Raw genomic sequence first — 18,418 nt, forward strand, 5'->3', positions numbered from 1 at the left:
GATTATAGAATAAGATGTATTTTCAAACCAACCTTTAGTTTCGGGTAAGAGTATTAAAACCGCAAACTCCATTCATATCAATCCAAATCTTGACACCAAAAAGATAAGTCACGCGCTTATTAGTGCGATGTGTCCATGAGGACGAAGATGATGGCGCTTCTGACTTTTTAAACCAATCCAAATATTTTCGGTAGAAACGTTGCACGTCTATGCCATTAACAGATATGAGATGGCTAGTCTAGCTAGTGGGTTATTTAAATAAGAAATAAAAATTTTATGTTTAATTATTTTATTTATTTTTTTATATATTTAACAGATATAATTAGTTATATATTAAAAAAAATTAATCAAATTAATCATAACAGTAAAATATACGAAAAAGTAACTGTATATAATATTATTTAATAAAAAATATTTGAAATCTTATAATTAATTTTAATAATCGCTCTGGATATCTTTTTTCTATTTATTTATTTTTTACTTACTAATTAAATAAATATATGAAAAAGAAATAAAATAAAAATTATAATTTAGATTCCGAATGGGTGACTTGAAATTTAGCATCCCAATGGAAAAAAGGAAGTAAAAAGTAAAAACTACCCTTTTTATTTTTCTTTATCTTTTCTTTTTATTTTATTAAATAAGAAAGTTTTGTACACGAAAAAAAATATAGACCAACATGTTTTATTAAAGTTTATTATTTAAGTATTAATAAAAAATTGATTGACGACAAAATGTACATGTATACAATAATTAAAACTTAAAAGACTTCTTTACAATGGTCAAAAAAAATATCCCAATGGTCAAAACAAATATCTGTTGGGAGCTACTAGGACAAAATATCCTGTGTAGTGGATTATGCAAAGTGTATGAACAGTCAATTTATGCTACAGTAAATGTAAAATAAAAATCATCTATGTTGTGCATTGCATTTCTTTTCTAGGTAGAATATGATTAACCATGTATTTAATTAGAATATGATTATTAATTAATATATACAATTGGTTGAATGGTAAAATATTATAAAAATAAATAAATTAAAAATATTATTTTTTTATTATATAAAAAATAAATAGATAATCGGATTAGATGTGAATAGAATAGACTAGGACATTTTCATGTCGCAAAAGTTAAAATCTGGGTTAACTTTAGAATGATAATCCATTGAGAATTGAGATTGCTCTAAAGTATTAGTTTCTCTATATACAAATGCAAAATTATATATTTTAGAGATTGTCTTTTCCATTCAAGAAAACTCATATATTAGATTATGGATTTTTGAATCCATAATATATTAGATTATTTTATTATTATTATTTTTTTCTAAAATTAATTATATATATATATGTTGTGTAATTAGCACCCACTACATATAATTGGCATTAATAATATATATAATTCTAAATATAATTCCCTTCCTCCCTAAGTGGGAGAAAAAGGTCCCTCTCTCACTTCAACACATGACCTTTCCTGGTCGCCCCTCAAATCCTATAAATGCTAGACTATGATTTCTTTGCTTCCCAGTTCTAATTAGCCTCCTCATCCATTTTCTTCTACAACTCAGTCTGCAGGCTTCTTAATTAGAGCTTTGGTTTTGGTCTCTTTCTTCCGTTATCTTACCCTTTATCAAGAAACCTTGCCATTAAGGTATGGGGCTTGCAGTACTTGAAAACCAAGTTGGTATTCTTTGTCTGATTTGTATGGTACTGCTCTTGCCTGCTCTATGCACCTCTCACGACATTTCTACTTACTCATCAAGAGCAACCTACTACGGTAGTCATAATGGCCATGCGAGTCCAAGTACGCATGCGATACACTTTTAGATATTATTTGGCTACCAATTTGGAGTTATTCATAACTATGCATTACAACTTATTATGTGCATGCATGCTGAAAGAATTATTTGCTCAACTATTTTGAACAACTTTCTTTCTCTACCAAATACTGATTAATACCAATTATTAGCAATGTGTAAAAATTATTTGGTTTTTATACCATCTATGTACAGTTGAACTCATGAAATGGTGATCAAATAGGTGGAGCTTGTGGGTTTGGAGAATTCGGAAAAACTGTCAATGATGGCAGCGTGACTGGAGTCTCTACGCTGTATAGGAATGGAGCTGGTTGTGGTGCATGCTATCGGGTAAAATTACAAGCCTGTTTTTGGACTCATCAAATACACTGCTGATGTAGAAGCTTGCCACATCAATTTATTGAAGAAAATATTAAGATTTTGACTTTTTAATAAATATAATGGGCTCCATAATATGTAATATTTTACGTACTCACTAAAATTATAAATCATATAATGCATGGTACTATTGCATGGATAATTAAGTGGACATGTGTTGTGAATAATTAAAGAATAACACACTAGCTTGCATGGTCTACCCCAACCTGTTTGAGCTTGCTTTAACTCGAAACACTCTTCCTATCATATGAGGCTCAAGGACAATCATTGTGTTAGATAGCGCTAATGAAAAATTAACCTATATAATTTGCTTTACTAGGTCTCAATAATAATAATAATAATAATAATATAGCATGTATGATTATTGGTTTTGTTGGTGATGACTCTTCAGGTTAAGTGCACATCATCCCAATATTGCAGTAAGCGTGGAGTGGATGTGGTGGTGACTGACCATGGTGGAGGTGACAAAACTGACTTCATACTCAGCTACCAAGCCTATGCAAGATTGGCACGCCGTGGTTCCGAAGGGGCCAAGGAGTTGTTTAGTCGCGGCGTGATCGACATAGAATACCAGAGGATCTCGTGTCGCTACCCTGGTCACAACCTTATGTTCAAAGTCCATGAGAAAAGCAGATATCCTAATTATCTAGCTATAGCAGTCATATATGCAGCCGGTATAAATGACATCACAGCCGTCCAATTGTGTCAGGTATATTCATATAATTCCTTAAGTAATGCTGTATGAATTTATGAAACTCCAAGACTTTGAGAGTTTGGAGCAAGCCTAAAAAAAAAAGGAAAATTTTTAATGACTTTTACTTCTTTATTAAAGATTTTATATTGCAACTTGCACGCTCTAAATTTGCACAACAAGTTGTTATTAAAAGATGTGTATTAAACAAATGAAATGATGATCAATGTTATAAACTGATGGATCGGATGGCCTCTTTGTTCATTTGATGGTGCTTGCAGGAGGATTGCAAACAGTGGAGGGGCATGCGTAAATCCTTCGGGGCAGTGTGGGACATGTCTAATTCAGTACCAAGTGGTCCAATAAAAATAAGGTTTCAAGTGGGTGGCAGAAAATGGGTGGAATCCCAAAATAATCTGCCTGCTTTGTGGAATGCTGGGGATGCTTATGACTCAAACATTCAGCTCTAAACCAATTAGAAAGCTCTTTCAATTTTAATAATATTTTGATGTTTCATTAGATATAAGTATGATCATTGCATGGGTTACTATGTAATTGATTATTAGTTTCTCTCTAGTTACTAAGGTGGTATCGTATTGTATCGTATGCTTTGTCAGTAGAAGTGTTCTTGGTCATGTTGTAATATAAATAATAGGCCAGGTTAATGTTGTGCTTTGGGGTTAGTGATTAGAGATCATGAGTATGAATAAATTTCAAATTATAAAGAATGAAGTTACAAATAATTTTCCTTATAACTATTTCCTTTACATTTTATTTGCAATATTTAAACTTATAAATTTTGCTTATAAATTAAATATTATCAGATCAGCAATATTGTGAATTCATGTGTGTCCTAATTTACACCTACTTATAAATAAAACTTTTTTAATGAAAACAAAAAATTAAGCATAACAAACAAACATCCTTTTTTAGACACTTTTCCCTATTTTGGTTGCATGCATGCCTACCGGGAGGCCGACATCCAACTACTCGAAAAGAACTCAAACCATATATTGGACCAACTCGTTCGTATACGAATGAACCCAATAGTTTGTGTATAATTACGAAAAGCCTCAAATAATTGATGTGCAATTCATTGTAGAATAGCCTGTCTCTGATTCATTGTAATGTTGTGTGCAACCAAGATTTCTTTTACACTAGTAAGGGCAACGTGCGCGTTTGCCTAGTTAACCAATTTTGTCATGTTACTTGCTTACAACACGCATGACATATTATCTGCAAAGTATTCATAACTATAATATAAAAATTTTCACAAATATATTTGTACTTATATATTACAAGCATAAAAAATTTTAAAGAAAATGTTTTAAACAATTATGTTATTTTTTCAAGAACGTTTTAAAATTTTAACGTTATTAAAATTTATTATAACTTTGGAGTTAAGATTTTTAAATTTTTTTGTAATAACATTTTACACAGATTGAATTTGTCTGATATTCTCCATTCTCTGCTTCTCTCTCCCTCTCTCTGATACTCTCTCATCTCGAAAATCCCTTTCAACTTCTTCATTCTTTGCTCTTTCTCTCTCTAACTTCTCCCTTCTAACTGAGCATTTTAAATGTTATGTTTCTCTAAACTTTGGTCTTTTTTTCTCTTTGTTTTTGTGCTTATTCTATTTTTCAATTAAAATTTTTAAAATTTATTTTAATAAGGGATAAAATGGGGTGGATACAAAAATCTAAATCTTTCTTTTAGACCCCGCCCAAAACCTTTCCCAGACCCAACCCAACCCACCTCTTTTGTAAATGTCGTATATTTATTACTTGCCAAAAAAAAATAATAATAATGTATTAATCTTAAATTTATGAAATACATTATTAAGAAATAAATAATTTAATCATATAACTATAATATAAACTTTCATCTTTTAGGACCAGGAAAACAATTTGAACGAATTGTAATACGTTAGAAATTTTCAAACTTCTTAAATATTGTTACTAATAGTGGATCAGTCATTAAACTATAAAGTAAAAGAAATAAACTATTGACATAACAATAAAATTTATTTTTTTAATATAATTTTATAGAAAATTTAATTTTCCACATATAAAGCCCAAAAAATTAAAACGGAGATTTAAATTTTTATATCTAAAGCCCAACCTTTTCAACTTCATTGCTCCATTAGTAAAAACAGAGCAAAATATATGACTAACTACATATTTAATTCAATATTTACAACACTGAAAATAGGAACAAATAATATAAAGCAAAACATTAAAATATTTTTCTAAACATTTTCATCAACGGAATTAAACCATGCGCAAAATTTCTTTTGTAAACAATTTTATGAAAATTTATTATACAAAATTTTATAATTTTTGTTTTATAAGATCTAAAATTGAGTGGATTGAAAAGTCCAAATGTTTTTTTTATAAACCCAACCCAAAAATATTCCCCTAATTGCGCCCAGCCCAGCCTATCTTAATCTTTTAATTCTTTTCCTTCTGGCTCTTAGAGTTGCTAGCACCTCTTCTTTACAGTCTCTAATTATGCCTCCCATGCCTACCAGACCTCTCGACATGTCCATGGCAGCATCCCAATTGAGTTTATATTTTCCTTCTGGGGGTTTCTTCCATTTCACACACGGTCTGCTACCCCTGTTAGTTCCAACCAAGGTTTTATTCTGAATTTCCTTGAAGCATATCAGGTTAGCTGCTACTTTTTGAATAATTGAGTTTGGGTGTCTGAATGCTTTCCCATGCACAAAGTCATTTCTTCTAGTCTAGAGGAGTCTTGCTATCATACCTGCTTCTTCCATTTCAACTTGGGATAACCTCTCTCTCATCTGGGTCCAAACTTCCTTAAAGCATGGCTCATTGATGGTCATTTTTTGGATATGTCTACTGGCCTATCCCCATACATCTTGAGCAGCTTCATAGTTCCACAATACATGGCTCGAGGTTTCCTCCTGCATATGGCATACTGGGCATATCTTGTCCTCTCTAATCTTTCTTCTGTACAGGTTACTAATGGTGGGCAAAGCCTCACTGCAGGCCCTCCAAAGGAACATTCTCACTCCACTTGGCAGCTTCATCTTCCACATATCTTTCCAGAATCCCTCTTGGTTTGAGTTCTTTGATGTGCCACTCTCTAGATTGGTTTGTATTTCCCTGTGCAGATGGTAGGCACTTCTCACTGAGAAGATGCCATTTGATGTTCCTCCCCATCCCAATCGATCCTCTCTACCACCTAAGCTAATGGGGATGCTTTTAATGATATCTACACTATCCTGTGAGAATAGATTGTGTAGGATATTTTCATCCCACTTCCTTAGCACTGGGTCTATCAGCTCCTCCACTAGAGTTTCTGTTGAGTTCTCATTCTTGTCAGGATTAGAAAAGAGGATGTGAGGTCTGGGCAGCCACCTGTCTTCCCATATCTTGATCTTAGCTCCATTGCTAACTTCCCACAGGAGTCCCTCCTTCAAAATACCAAGTCCTACTTTCAGGCTTCTCCATACCAGTGAAGGTCTATGTCCCATTTTAGCTGCCAAAAAGGAATCTCGGCCATAGTACTTCTATTTTAGAATTTGGGCAGGTAGACTTTCAAGTTTAGTTAGGATATTCCACCCTTGTTTTGCTAGTAGGGCTAGATTAAAGCTCTTGAAGCTCCTAAATCCCATACCTCCCTGGTCCTTAGGCCTGGCCAGATTTGCCCACTTGACCCATTGAATTTTGGTTTGATTTTCCTCAAATCCCCACCAGAACTTCCTTAAAAGTTGGTCCAGTCTATAAATAATGGACTGAGGTAGGAGGAAGATGCCCATAGTGTAGGTGGGAATTGCCTGTAGAATAGATTTGAGTAGGATCTCTTTACCTGCTATGGAAAGGTAGTTGGTTTTCCAATTAGTGACTGGAGCCCAAACCTTGTCAATAAGTCCATGGAATGATGCAGTTTTTGCTCTCCCCACCATGGTTGGAAGGCTAAGGTATTTCTCAAAGGAACCAGTAGCTTGGACCCTTGCTATTCTCAGAATGGTTGTTGGAGTATTCTTGCTAAAATATATTGATGACTTTTCCTTGTTGAGCAGTTGACCATAGGCACTCTCATATTGACCCAAAATTCTCATAAGTCTACTCCATTCTAGGGAGTTAGATTTGAAGAAAATCATGCTGTCATCGGCAAAGAATAGGTGGCTGACTTTGATAGGGCCTCTTCCCATTGGTACACTGGTAATACTTCCTTATCTATCTGCCTTGTGGAGTAGATTTGGTAAGGTTTCTACACATAGAATGAAGAGGTAGGGAGACAGGGGGTCCGCTTGTCTTAGTCCTCTGGTTGGCTTAAAATGGGGTTGTGGTTCACCATTCAGGAGGATTAAGTATGAGACTGAAGTGATGCATTCCAACACCAAGGAGATTACCTTCTTGTCAAACCCCAGCTTTGCCATTACAGAAGAGAGGAACTACCACTCCACATGGTCATAGACCTTGTGATAAAGGGTTAGAATTGCATAATTAAGTTGTTTAAATGAGTGATTTATTTTATCAAATAAGAATTGAACACTTACTTATGCATCAAATTCTAATATTGAATGTCAAATTAATTGATGCCAATATTTTTGCACATCAAAGTCTTATATTTGCCCTTGAAATACTTAAACTATAATATCAATTCATTTATATATTGTAGGGCATTTATGGAAGGAAAGAAAGAATGGGACCTATGAGAAAAAAAAGAGAAGTTAACTATGGTTTTATGGAATTTCATCTAATAGAGATCAAAAGCACCATTCGGACACACACATGCAGTGGACTCAAATGCACACATTCGGACCATGCAGTGAACTCACACAGCACACATGCAGAAAATGCAAACATGCAGACCAACACATGCAACCATGCAACAGACCAACACATGCACACATGCAAAAAAGTGCAAGTATCATTCGGACCACATGGACAGCACACATGCAGCAGGTCAGCAGAAGAAAAAAAAAAGAAGCAGCTGGCCCTCAACTTTGACAGAAGATCATGCTGGCATCTATGAGGCAGCACGTTGAAGACAGCAGAGATTTAATTCTTTCTTTCTCGTTCGGTGGTAACCTTTAGCAGTTGAAGACAGCAGGAGATCACATGGGATCGGGCTGGCTTTTGACTCTTTATTTTTCAACTTGTTTTTATACGGCTGGTTCGTTCATGAAGGAGGATCTAGTTTTTTTTTGTGTTTTCATACATCATTACTTTACTTTTCGTTTAGACTAGAAGGGGTTGGGGTTGGTTTTTTTTCATTCTTGCTTTCTGTTTTGGACGCTAGCAGCAGTTTTTATTTGATTTTTCTCTGCTTCTTTTTGGTTTGATCATTCGGCGCAGCAGAACTTTACACCTTGTTTTCGTTCCAGACCTGCAGTAGTTATTTTCTTCTTCTTTTCATTTTTGAGACAGGAGGTGGCTGGTTTTGGCTTTTCCTTCATTCATTTTTCTTGCTTTTGGTTCATACCTGAGCAGCAGGGTAGTCCTTGGTTACCTTGGTCGGCTGGTTTGATATTATTTCTTTTTCTTTTTTTCGTTTCACAGCTCTGCTTCTTGGCTCTTACTGGAGTCGGCTGGTGTGATTTTACATTTTTCTGCTTTACGTTTTACGTTTACATTCGGAAGTTGGAGTTTTAGTCGGCCAGATTTTTATTTTTATTTTTATTTCTTTCTTCTTAGTTTTGTTCGGACGGGACCTGGGAGCTCTTTCTCTTGTTTTTAGCTTTTTTTTTTTTCTTTTTCGTTTTCCCAGTTTTTGCTTCTTAGTTCTTAGTCGTTCCCGCTTATAGGTCTTGCGAATTCATTGGGCCTTTTTTTTAACTTTTCAGCTTGGCGTTTATTTTTATTTTGGGTATTTTTCTCTTAAATTTTAGCATGGTTCAACTTAGATTAATTTTTGTTGTTAGAGTTATCATGTGTAGCTAATTTTAGAAACTTGGGTTGTGGAATGAGATTTAATTTATTTTAGGTTCTAGTTTAATGCAATATTTTGTTGTTGAATGTTGATTTCACTACGTTACTAGTTGGATTTGAATTGAAAATAGATTGTGGCTCTTGCTCTTGTTTTGTTGTTGACGTAAGGCACAACAAAAGGTTGAAAATTATCAAGGCTTTTCTCGATTGTTTGTTAATGTGTGTTTGGCTAGTAACGTAGAGAATCCCTTAGAAAAACATTGTAAAATTTGAGCATAACTTTTTATCTTCCGATTATCAATGCCTTGATTGGGTTGTTAATCGAGAAAATTATCTAGAATCCAAAATAAAGAGAGTCTCAAATCCAACCCAAGTGTTTGTTAATTTACCTTTTTGATTAGAAACTCTAATTTCAACTTTGATTAATTTTTTTGCATTGCATTTTAATTTTATTTTCATCTCTCATAATCGACACATTTGTTACTCAAAAATCTCATATACACTTTGATAACCCTTTGTCCCTGTGGAATACGATCCTGGACTTATCCTTGATACAACTTGACACTTCTACACTTGGAAGCACATTCGACCTCGAGTCAAGTTTTTGGCGCCGTTGTTGGGGACAACTGGTGCTTATTAGAGCATTCCTCCACTGCTGAGAGGACGTTGTGGAGCTGTGAGCCTTTTCACAGCCTGGGTGACATCTAATCTTTTTTCCTTCTCTTTGTTTATTTTTCATGGTCTTTTATTATCTGCTCTTGTTTTTATGACTAGTTGGACTAGAGACCATACATCTCGACTGTTTAGGACACAATCATTGACATCTTTAAGCTCTGCATCATCTTCTGTAGAATCATCATCAGACACTGATAGCATCATGGCTGAAACTGAGCATCATGATAGGAAGTGGAGAATCCAAACAGGACTATTAGAGAGTATCTTCAGCCTGTTAGGACTAGCACACCTTCTTGCATCATTTTACCTATTAATGCAAATGCTTTTAATTTCAAACCCGGCATGATTCCATTGTTACCACACTTTCATGGTATGGAATCTGAAAACCCCTATTTGCATATCAAAGAGTTTGAAGAAGTGTGTTCCACATTTATGGATAGAACATGCACTGATGAAGTCATAAGATTGAAACTGTTTCCATTTTCCTTAAAAGACAAGGCTAAGGCATGGTTGAATTCCTTAAGACCAAGATCCATTGGGACTTGGCAAGAAATGCAGACGGAGTTTTTAAAGAAATTTTTTCCCATACATAGAACCAATGCCTTGAAAAGACAGATCATGAATTTTGGCCAAAAGGATGTGGAAACATTTTATCATTGTTGGGAACGATTCAAAGACCTTTTAAATACATGTCCCCATCATGGATATGAGAATTGGAGGGTCATTAGTTTTTTTTATGAGGGGTTGCAACAAAAAATGAGACAATTTGTAGAGACCATGTGTAATGGAGCGTTTTTTAACAAAGAACCTGAGGAAGCCTTTGAATATTTTGATTATCTAGCTAAAAATGCACAATCATGGGATACATCTGATGTTCATGATAGGTCGGAAAGTTCAAGGACAATTTCAGGGGGTGGGAAATATAATCTGAGAGAAGTAGATGATTTGAATGCTAGGTTGGCTATGATTTCTAAGAAATTAGAAACCATAGAAATGAAGAAAGTGAATGAAGTACAAGCTGTACCTCAGATTACCTTGAGCTGTAATATTTGTGAGGGCCAAGGGCATTCAACTAATGATTGCCCGACCATTCCTGCTTTCAAAGAAGTTCTCTTGGATCAATCTAATGCTGTTAATATGGTTGCTAAATCTTTTTCAGGTCCTTATTCCAACACTTACAATTCGGGATGGAGAAATCACCCTAATTTCTGTTGGAGGGGTGAACAAGCTGCTTTACCTGCACCCAACATAGCTGGTCCTTCACAAATTGTACCCTACACTACCCCAGGAGGTCCAGGACCATCTCAATATGCCAACCACATGGTGCCAGCCCAGAAAAAGAACCTTGAAGACAATTTCCAGCAATTATCCACCAACTTCCAGCAGCTGTCCACCAATTTTCAGCAATTCATGCAAAGCCAAGCTGCTATCAATAGTCAAAATTCACAAGCCATTGCTGAGATTCGAGGGTCAGTCACAAGGTTGACTACAACCATGAGTGCTCAAGAGAAAGGGAAGTTCCCTGCACAATCTCAGCCTAATCCCCAACGTCAAAACCACCAATTTCAAAGTGTGGCAGGAGATTCAAATGTCAAGCAAGTCAAGGCTATTACAACCTTGAGAAGTGGTAAGGTGATTGGCATTCCAGCTCAAGAGGTAGAAAAGAATGGTAACACTTCTAAACCTCCTTCTGAAAATGAGGCACATGATCCTTTGAAATCTGAAAGTGTCCCAAGCACTACACTTGCACCTTTTCCTCAAAAGTTAGCCCCTTTGCACAAAGATAAGCATCACGCTGAAATTCTTGAAATTTTTAAGCAAGTTAGGATTAATATACTATTGTTAGATGCTATTCAACAGATTCCTACCTATGCTAAATTTTTAAAGGATTTATGTACCGTAAAAAGAAAATTGAATGTGCAAAAGAAAGTTTTTCTTACTGAGCAGGTTAGTGCTATTATCCAAACCAACACTCCTCCCAAATACAAGGACCCAGGATCCCCTACCATAGCTTGCATGATAGGGAGCTCAAAAATAGGCCAAGCATTATTAGACTTAGGTTCAAGTGTGAACTTATTGCCTTATAATGTTTATGTTCAGCTTGGATTGGGTGAGTTGAAATCTACTTCTATCACATTGCAGTTGGCTGATAGGTCTATTAAGATTCCAAGGGGAGTTGTGGAAGATGTTTTGGTTCAAGTAGACAAATTCTACTATCCAGTAGACTTTGTCGTACTCGACATGCAATTGACTAATCATTCTACCTTCCAACCACCTGTTATCTTAGGAAGACCCTTCTTGGCTACTTCTAATGCACTCATAAATTGTAGAAGTGGAGTTTTAAAGTTGAGTTTTGGAAATATGACCTTGGAGCTAAATATTTTTAATCTTTGCAGGCAACCGCAAGAAGTTGAAGAAGTTCATGAAGTGAATTTGCTGGAAAATTTCATTGATGAAAATTCTGCACGTTACTTTCAACTTATTGACTCTTTAGAGGAATTTGAAGAAGATTTGAAAATATTTGATAATGTTACTAACTCATCTCTTGTTTCCTCAATAGGTCAGCAAGTTACTCCACCATGGAGGCCAAAATTTGAGCAACTTCCACCATTGACATCAACCCTCAAGCCTTTGGAGGAGCAATCCCCAACTTTGGACTTCAAACCTCTTCCATTGGAGTTGAAGTATGCTTTCTTAGGACCACAAAGCACCTTCCCTGTGGTAATTTCTTCTCACTTAACTAGTGAACAAGAAGATAAATTGCTAGAGGTCCTTAAGAAGCATAAAAAGTCTATTGGATGGACAATGGCTGATATAAAAGGTATAAGTCCCTTGGAGTGTACCCATAGGATTTATTTAGAAGATGATGCAAAGCCTTCGAGGCAAATGCAAAGAAGGTTGAATCCCACAATGAAGGAAGTGGTTAAAGGTGAGGTGTTGAAATTGCTTGATGTGGGTATCATTTACCCCATCTCGGATAGCAAATGGGTAAGTCCTATTCATGTAGTTCCAAAAAAATCCGGGCTTACCATTGTTAAAAATGAACAAAATGAATCGATTCCTACAAGGATTCCTACTGGTTGGTGCATGTGTATAGATTATAGGAAGTTGAATGCCGCCACTAGGAAAGATCATTTTCCTTTGCCTTTTCTTGATCAAGTGTTAGAAAAAGTTCCTAGACATGCCTTTTATTGTTTCTTAGATGGATTCTCCGGTTACTATCAATTAGAAATAGCACCAGAGGATCAAGAAAAGACCACCTTTACTTGTCCTTTTGGTACTTTTGCTTTTAGGAGAATGTCTTTTGGTTTATGCAATGCACCAGCAACTTTTCAAAGATGCATGCTTAGCATCTTTAGTGACATGATTGAAACCACTCTAGAAGTGTTTATGGATGATTTTTCTGTATTTGGTGATTCATTTGAGAGTTGTTTAACCAATTTACAAGCTGTTTTGGCCAGGTGTGAAGAGAAGCAATTTTTACTTAATTGGGAGAAGTGCCATTTCATGGTACAACATGGCATTGTTCTGGGACATATTGTTTCATCTAGAGGACTTGAAGTAGATAGAGCAAAAATTGAGTTGATTTCTAAACTTCCTACACCTAAGTCAATTAAAGACATTAGATCTTTTCTTGGGCATGCGGGTTTTTATAGGAGATTTATCAAAGACTTTAGCTCTACTTCTAAGCCTTTATGTAAGCTATTGATGAATGATGTACAATTTGATTGGAGACCCGAGTGTCAAGAAGCTTTTTGTAGGCTTAAAACTTTGCTAACCACTACTCCTATTCTTCAACCTCCTGATTGGTCACTTTCTTTTGAAATCATGTGTGATGCAAGTGATTTTGCTGTAGGAGCTGTTCTTGGACAGCGTAGGAACAAACTTCCTTATGTCATTTACTATGCAAGTAAAACTTTGAATTTTGCTCAAAAAAATTATTCTACTACTGAAAAAGAATTACTTGCTGTGGTATTTGCTTTAGAGAAGTTTCGTGCATATATTCTTGGTTCTCCTATAGTCATCTTTACTAACCATGCAGCTCTCAAGTATTTATTGACAAAGAAAGATGCAAAACCAAGGTTGATTAGATGGATACTTTTACTCCAGGAGTTCAATATTATCATCAAGGACAAGAAAGGAGTAGAGAATGTGGTAGCCGACCATCTGTCTAGGCTCACAGTTGCTGAAACTGAACAACAGACACCTGTTCTTGATTCTTTTCCTGATGAACATCTTATGTTAGTTAAAAATTTGCCTTGGTTTGCTGATATAGTAAATTTCTTGGTGACAGGACAAACACCACCTCATTGGAGCGCTCAAGATACACGGAAATTCATGCATGAGGTGAGATCGTTCTTCTATGATGATCCTTACCTTTTCAAGTATTGTTCAGATCAAATCATTAGGAAGTGTGTACCCAATGACGAAATTTCTGGTGTCTTAAATTTTTGCCATACGGAAGCTTGTGGTGGGCATTTTTCAGCCCACAAAACAGTGGCCAAAATTCTTCAAAGCGGATTTTATTGGCCAACCATGTTCAAGGATGCCTTTAGTTTTTGTAAAACTTGTGAACCTTGTCAGAAATTAGGAGGAATCACTAGGAGAAATATGATGCCTATGCAACCCATACTAGTGATTGGAATTTTTGATTGTTGGGGGATAGATTTTATGGGACCATTTCCTTCTTCTTATGGCTATTTATACATTTTGCTTGCTGTTGACTATGTTTCTAAGTGGGTTAAGGCAGTCCCTTGCAAATCTAATGATCATCAAGTTGTTTTAAAATTTTTAAAAGAAAACATTTTTGCAAGGTTTGGCATGCCTAAAGCCATAATCAGTGATAATGTCACCCACTTTTGTAACAAGCATTTCTCGGCCTTAATGAAGAAGTATGGTATCCATCATAAAATCTCTACTCCCTATCATCCTCAAACCAATGGACAAGCTGAACTAGCAAATAGGGAGATTAAAAACATTCTTGAAAAAACAGTTAACCCAAACAGGAAGGATTGATCTTTGAGATTGTCTGATGCCTTGTGGGCTTATAGAACAGCCTTTAAAACCATTTTGGGCATGTCTCCATATAGACTAGTGTATGGTAAGGCTTGCCATTTGCCTGTAGAGTTGGAACATAGAGCGTATTGGGCCATTAAGCAATGCAGTTTTAACATTAATAAAGTTGGTTGTGTGAGAAAATTGCAGTTGTCTGAGTTGGATGAGTTGAGGAAGGATGCCTACAACAACTCTAAGTTGTCCAAAGAAAGAATGAAGAATTTCCATGACAAACACATCCAACGTAAGACTTTTGAGCCTAATCAAAAAGTGTTATTGTACAACTTTCGGTTACACTTGTTCCCTGGTAAGTTAAGGTCTCGATGGAGTGGGCCTTATGTGGTACAAACTGTTTTTCCTCATGGTGCTATAGAGATAATGAATCCTCTCAATGGTAACATTTTTAAGGTTAATGGTCAAAGGCTCAAGCCTTTTATTTCTAACTTTGCACCTGAGGAATCTACTCTACATTTGCTTGATCCTAATTGATGGTTCTTGATCTATCCATCTCTTTTTATTGTTTTCTTTTGTTCTTCAGTTTTTATTTTTATTTTGGTTGCATTCCTTTCAAAGCTATCCAGGTACTTCCTTTTCCTCTTTCCTTCAGTTTTCGTTGAATTTTCGGTTCTTCTGTTAGTTGTTTTGCCCCTTAACTACTCTCTTTGTATAAATTCTTTCGTTTCCCTTGCATCATTGAGGACAATGCTACAACGTAGTTGGGGGGTGGAAGAGAATTTATTTCTCTGTTTGCATGCCTTAGACATATTTTGGTCCACTTAAAAAAATAAATAAATAAATAAATAAAATAAAAAAAGATTTGTTGAGGTCATGGAACATGTGGAATGTAGTGCAAATAAGAGTTTATGTCAAAAGAGGGATTTATCCATTTTTTATTTAGTTGTTAAACCAAGGGAAAGATGTTAAAAGTTTTGCTAAAACACACACAACACATACCCGGAAGGCCTAGAAAGACTACATTGAGTCATTGTTGGTTGATTTATACTTCAATTGTTTGAGACTCTAATGAACCATATCCTAATGACTTAGGAAGAGATCTGAAATGAATTAAATGAGAAAAGGGACAAGCCAGGGATCCAAAAAAAAAAAAAAAATCCTTTAGGTAGACTAGTGGTAAGGGCTGACTTGTGAAAGTGTGGATAGGTGCACATTCATAGGTCCGATTCCCCCACTAGGAAATCTAAAAACATAAATTACATATGTGTAGTGGAAAAGGCTGCCTATTACAGGGGTCCTTACAAAAAAAAAAAAGAGTAAGCGCTTTTCAAAGTGTAATGGCGTGAAAGCCGCCACTACAATGGTTTTGAATTAGAGTAAGACCATGTGGTTTTCTCAGATTGGTTGTTGTGATTGAAACCGTTAATGTCTCTTGGTAGTCGATCTTGGAATTCTAACCCCATTTCCATGCACTTGAAAGAAAGCAAACTTTGTTACATGTAACTCCCTTGGTTGATTAACTAAATTGTGTGTAAATCTCTTAGTTGATACAAAATTCAGATTAATCTATCTCCAGTGCTTTTAAACTCAACAAGTCTATTTCATGGCATGTGATTCTCGAACTTCTTTTGAAATTGTAGTTGGAAATCTCATCTTTGCATGAATTCATTCACTTTATTTGCTAGAGTCTAGCAAAAAGCTAGTTGGGGGGTGTGATAAAGGGTTAGAATTGCATAATTAAGTTGTTTAAATGAGTGATTTATTTTATCAAATAAGAATTGAACACTTAATTATGCATCAAATTCTAATATTGAATGTCAAATTAATTGATGCCAATCTTTTTGCACATCAAAGTCTCATATTTGCCCTTGAAATACTTAAACTATAATATCAATTCATTTATATATTGTAGGACATTTATGGAAGGAAAGAAAGAATGGGACCTATGAGAAAAAAAGAAGAAGTTAACTATGGTTTTATGGAATCTTATCTAATAGAGATCAAAGCACCATTCGGACACACACATGCAGTGGACTCAAATGCACACATTCGGACCATGCAGTGAACTCACACAGCACACATGCAGAAAATGCAAACATGCAGACCAACACATGCAACCATGCAACAGACCAACACATGCACACATGCAGAAAAGTGCAAGCACCATTCGGACCATGCAGTGGACTCACACAGCACACATGCAGAAAATGCAAACATGCAGACCAACACATGCAACCATGCAACAGACCAACAGATGCACACATGCAGAAAAGTGCAAGTATCATTCGGACCACATGGACAGCACACATGCAGCAGGTCAGCAGAAGAAAAAGAAAAGAAGCAGCTGGCCCTCAACTTTGACAGAAGATCACGCTGGCATCTATGAGGCAGCACGTTGAAGACAACAGAGATTTAATTCTTTCTTTCTCGTTCGGTGGTAACCTTTAGCAGTTGAAGACAGCAGGAGATCACATGGGATCGGGCTGGCTTTTGACTCTTTATTTTTCAACTTGTTTTTATACGGCTGGTTCGTTCATGAAGGAGGAGCTAGTTTTTTTTGTGTTTTCATACATCATTACTTTACTTTTCGTTTAGACTAGAAGGGGCTGGGGTTGGTTTTATTTTTTCATTCTTGCTTTCTGTTTTGGACGCTAGCAGCAGTTTTTATTTGATTTTTCTCTGCTTCTTTTTGGTTTGTTCATTCGGTGCAGCAGAACTTTACACCTTGTTTTCGTTCTAGACCTGCAGTAGTTATTTTCTTCTTCTTTTCATTTTTGAGACAGGAGGCGGCTGGTTTTGGCTTTTCCTTCATTCATTTTTCTTGCTTTTGGTTCATACCTGAGCAGCAGGGTAGTCCTTGGTTACCTTGGTCGGCTGGTTTGATATTATTTCTTTTTCTTTTTTTCGTTTCACAGCTCTGCCTCTTGGCTCTTACTGGAGTCAACTGGTGTGATTTTACTTTTTTTTCTGCTTTACGTTTTACGTTTACATTCGGAAGTTGGAGTTTTAGTCGGCCATATTTTTATTTTTATTTCTTTCTTCTTAGTTTTGTTCGGACGGGACCTGGGAGCTCTCTCTCTTGTTTTTAGCTTTTTTTTTTCTTTTTCGTTTTCCCAGTTTTTGCTTCTTAGTTCTTAGTCGTTCCCGCTTGTAGGTCTTGCGAATTCATTGGGCCTTTTTTTTTTACTTTTCAGCTTGGTGTTTATTTTTATTTTGGGTATTTTTCTCTTAAATTTTAGCATGGTTCAACTTAGATTAATTTTTGTTGTTAGAGTTATCATGTGTAGCTAATTTTAGAAACTTGGGTTGTGGAATGAGATTTAATTTATTTTCGGTTCTAGTTTAATGCAATATTTTATTGTTGAATATTGATTTCACTACGTTACTAGTTGGATTTAAATTGAAAATAGATTGTGGCTCTTGCTCTTGTTTTGTTGTTGACGTAAGGCACAACAAAAGGTTGAAAATTATCAAGGCTTCTCTCGATTGTTTGTTAATGTGTGTTTGGCTAGTAAAGTAGAGAATCCCTTAGAAAAATATTGCAAAACTTGAGCATAACTTTTTATCTTCCAATTATCAATGCCTTGATTGGGTTGTTAATCGAGAAAATTATCTAGAATCCAAAATAAAGAGAGTCTCAAACCCAACCCAAGTGTTTGTTAATTTACCTTTTTGATTAGAAACTCTAATTTCAACTTTGATTAATTTTTTTGCATTGCATTTTAATTTTATTTTCATCTCTCATAATCGACACATTTGTTACTTAAAAATCTCATATACGCTTTGATAACCCTTTGTCCCTGTGGAATACGATCCTGGATTTATCCTTGATACAACTTGACACTTCTACACTTGGAAGCACATTCGACCTCGAGTCACCTTGCTTATATCTAGTTTGAAAGCCATGTAACTAGATTTCCCTTGCAACCTTGTAGACGTTGAGTG

The 18,418-nt window shown here is 35.5% G+C and overlaps 1 protein-coding gene and 1 non-coding gene across 2 annotated transcripts; one reads left to right on the forward strand and one right to left on the reverse strand.

Moving 5' to 3' along the window:
- The first annotated feature begins 1,438 nt into the window (after nucleotides 1-1,438).
- LOC122282667 (expansin-like B1) lies at nucleotides 1,439-3,634 on the forward strand. The gene is made up of 4 exons (XM_043094636.1): nucleotides 1,439-1,800; nucleotides 2,037-2,143; nucleotides 2,583-2,900; nucleotides 3,164-3,634. The coding sequence occupies exons 1-4, from the start codon at nucleotides 1,650-1,652 to the stop codon at nucleotides 3,350-3,352; spliced, it is 765 nt and encodes a 254-aa protein (XP_042950570.1). The 5' UTR covers nucleotides 1,439-1,649; the 3' UTR covers nucleotides 3,353-3,634.
- Nucleotides 3,635-10,062: 6,428 nt separating this feature from the next.
- On the reverse strand, nucleotides 10,063-10,170 carry LOC122283594. Its single transcript, XR_006230992.1, has one exon. It is a non-coding gene; the product is annotated as a small nucleolar RNA R71 (small nucleolar RNA).
- Between the last annotated feature and the right edge of the window lie 8,248 nt (nucleotides 10,171-18,418).

Source organism: Carya illinoinensis, chromosome 11 (assembly GCF_018687715.1).
Source record: "Carya illinoinensis cultivar Pawnee chromosome 11, C.illinoinensisPawnee_v1, whole genome shotgun sequence".
Classification (NCBI taxonomy): Eukaryota; Viridiplantae; Streptophyta; class Magnoliopsida; order Fagales; family Juglandaceae; genus Carya; species Carya illinoinensis.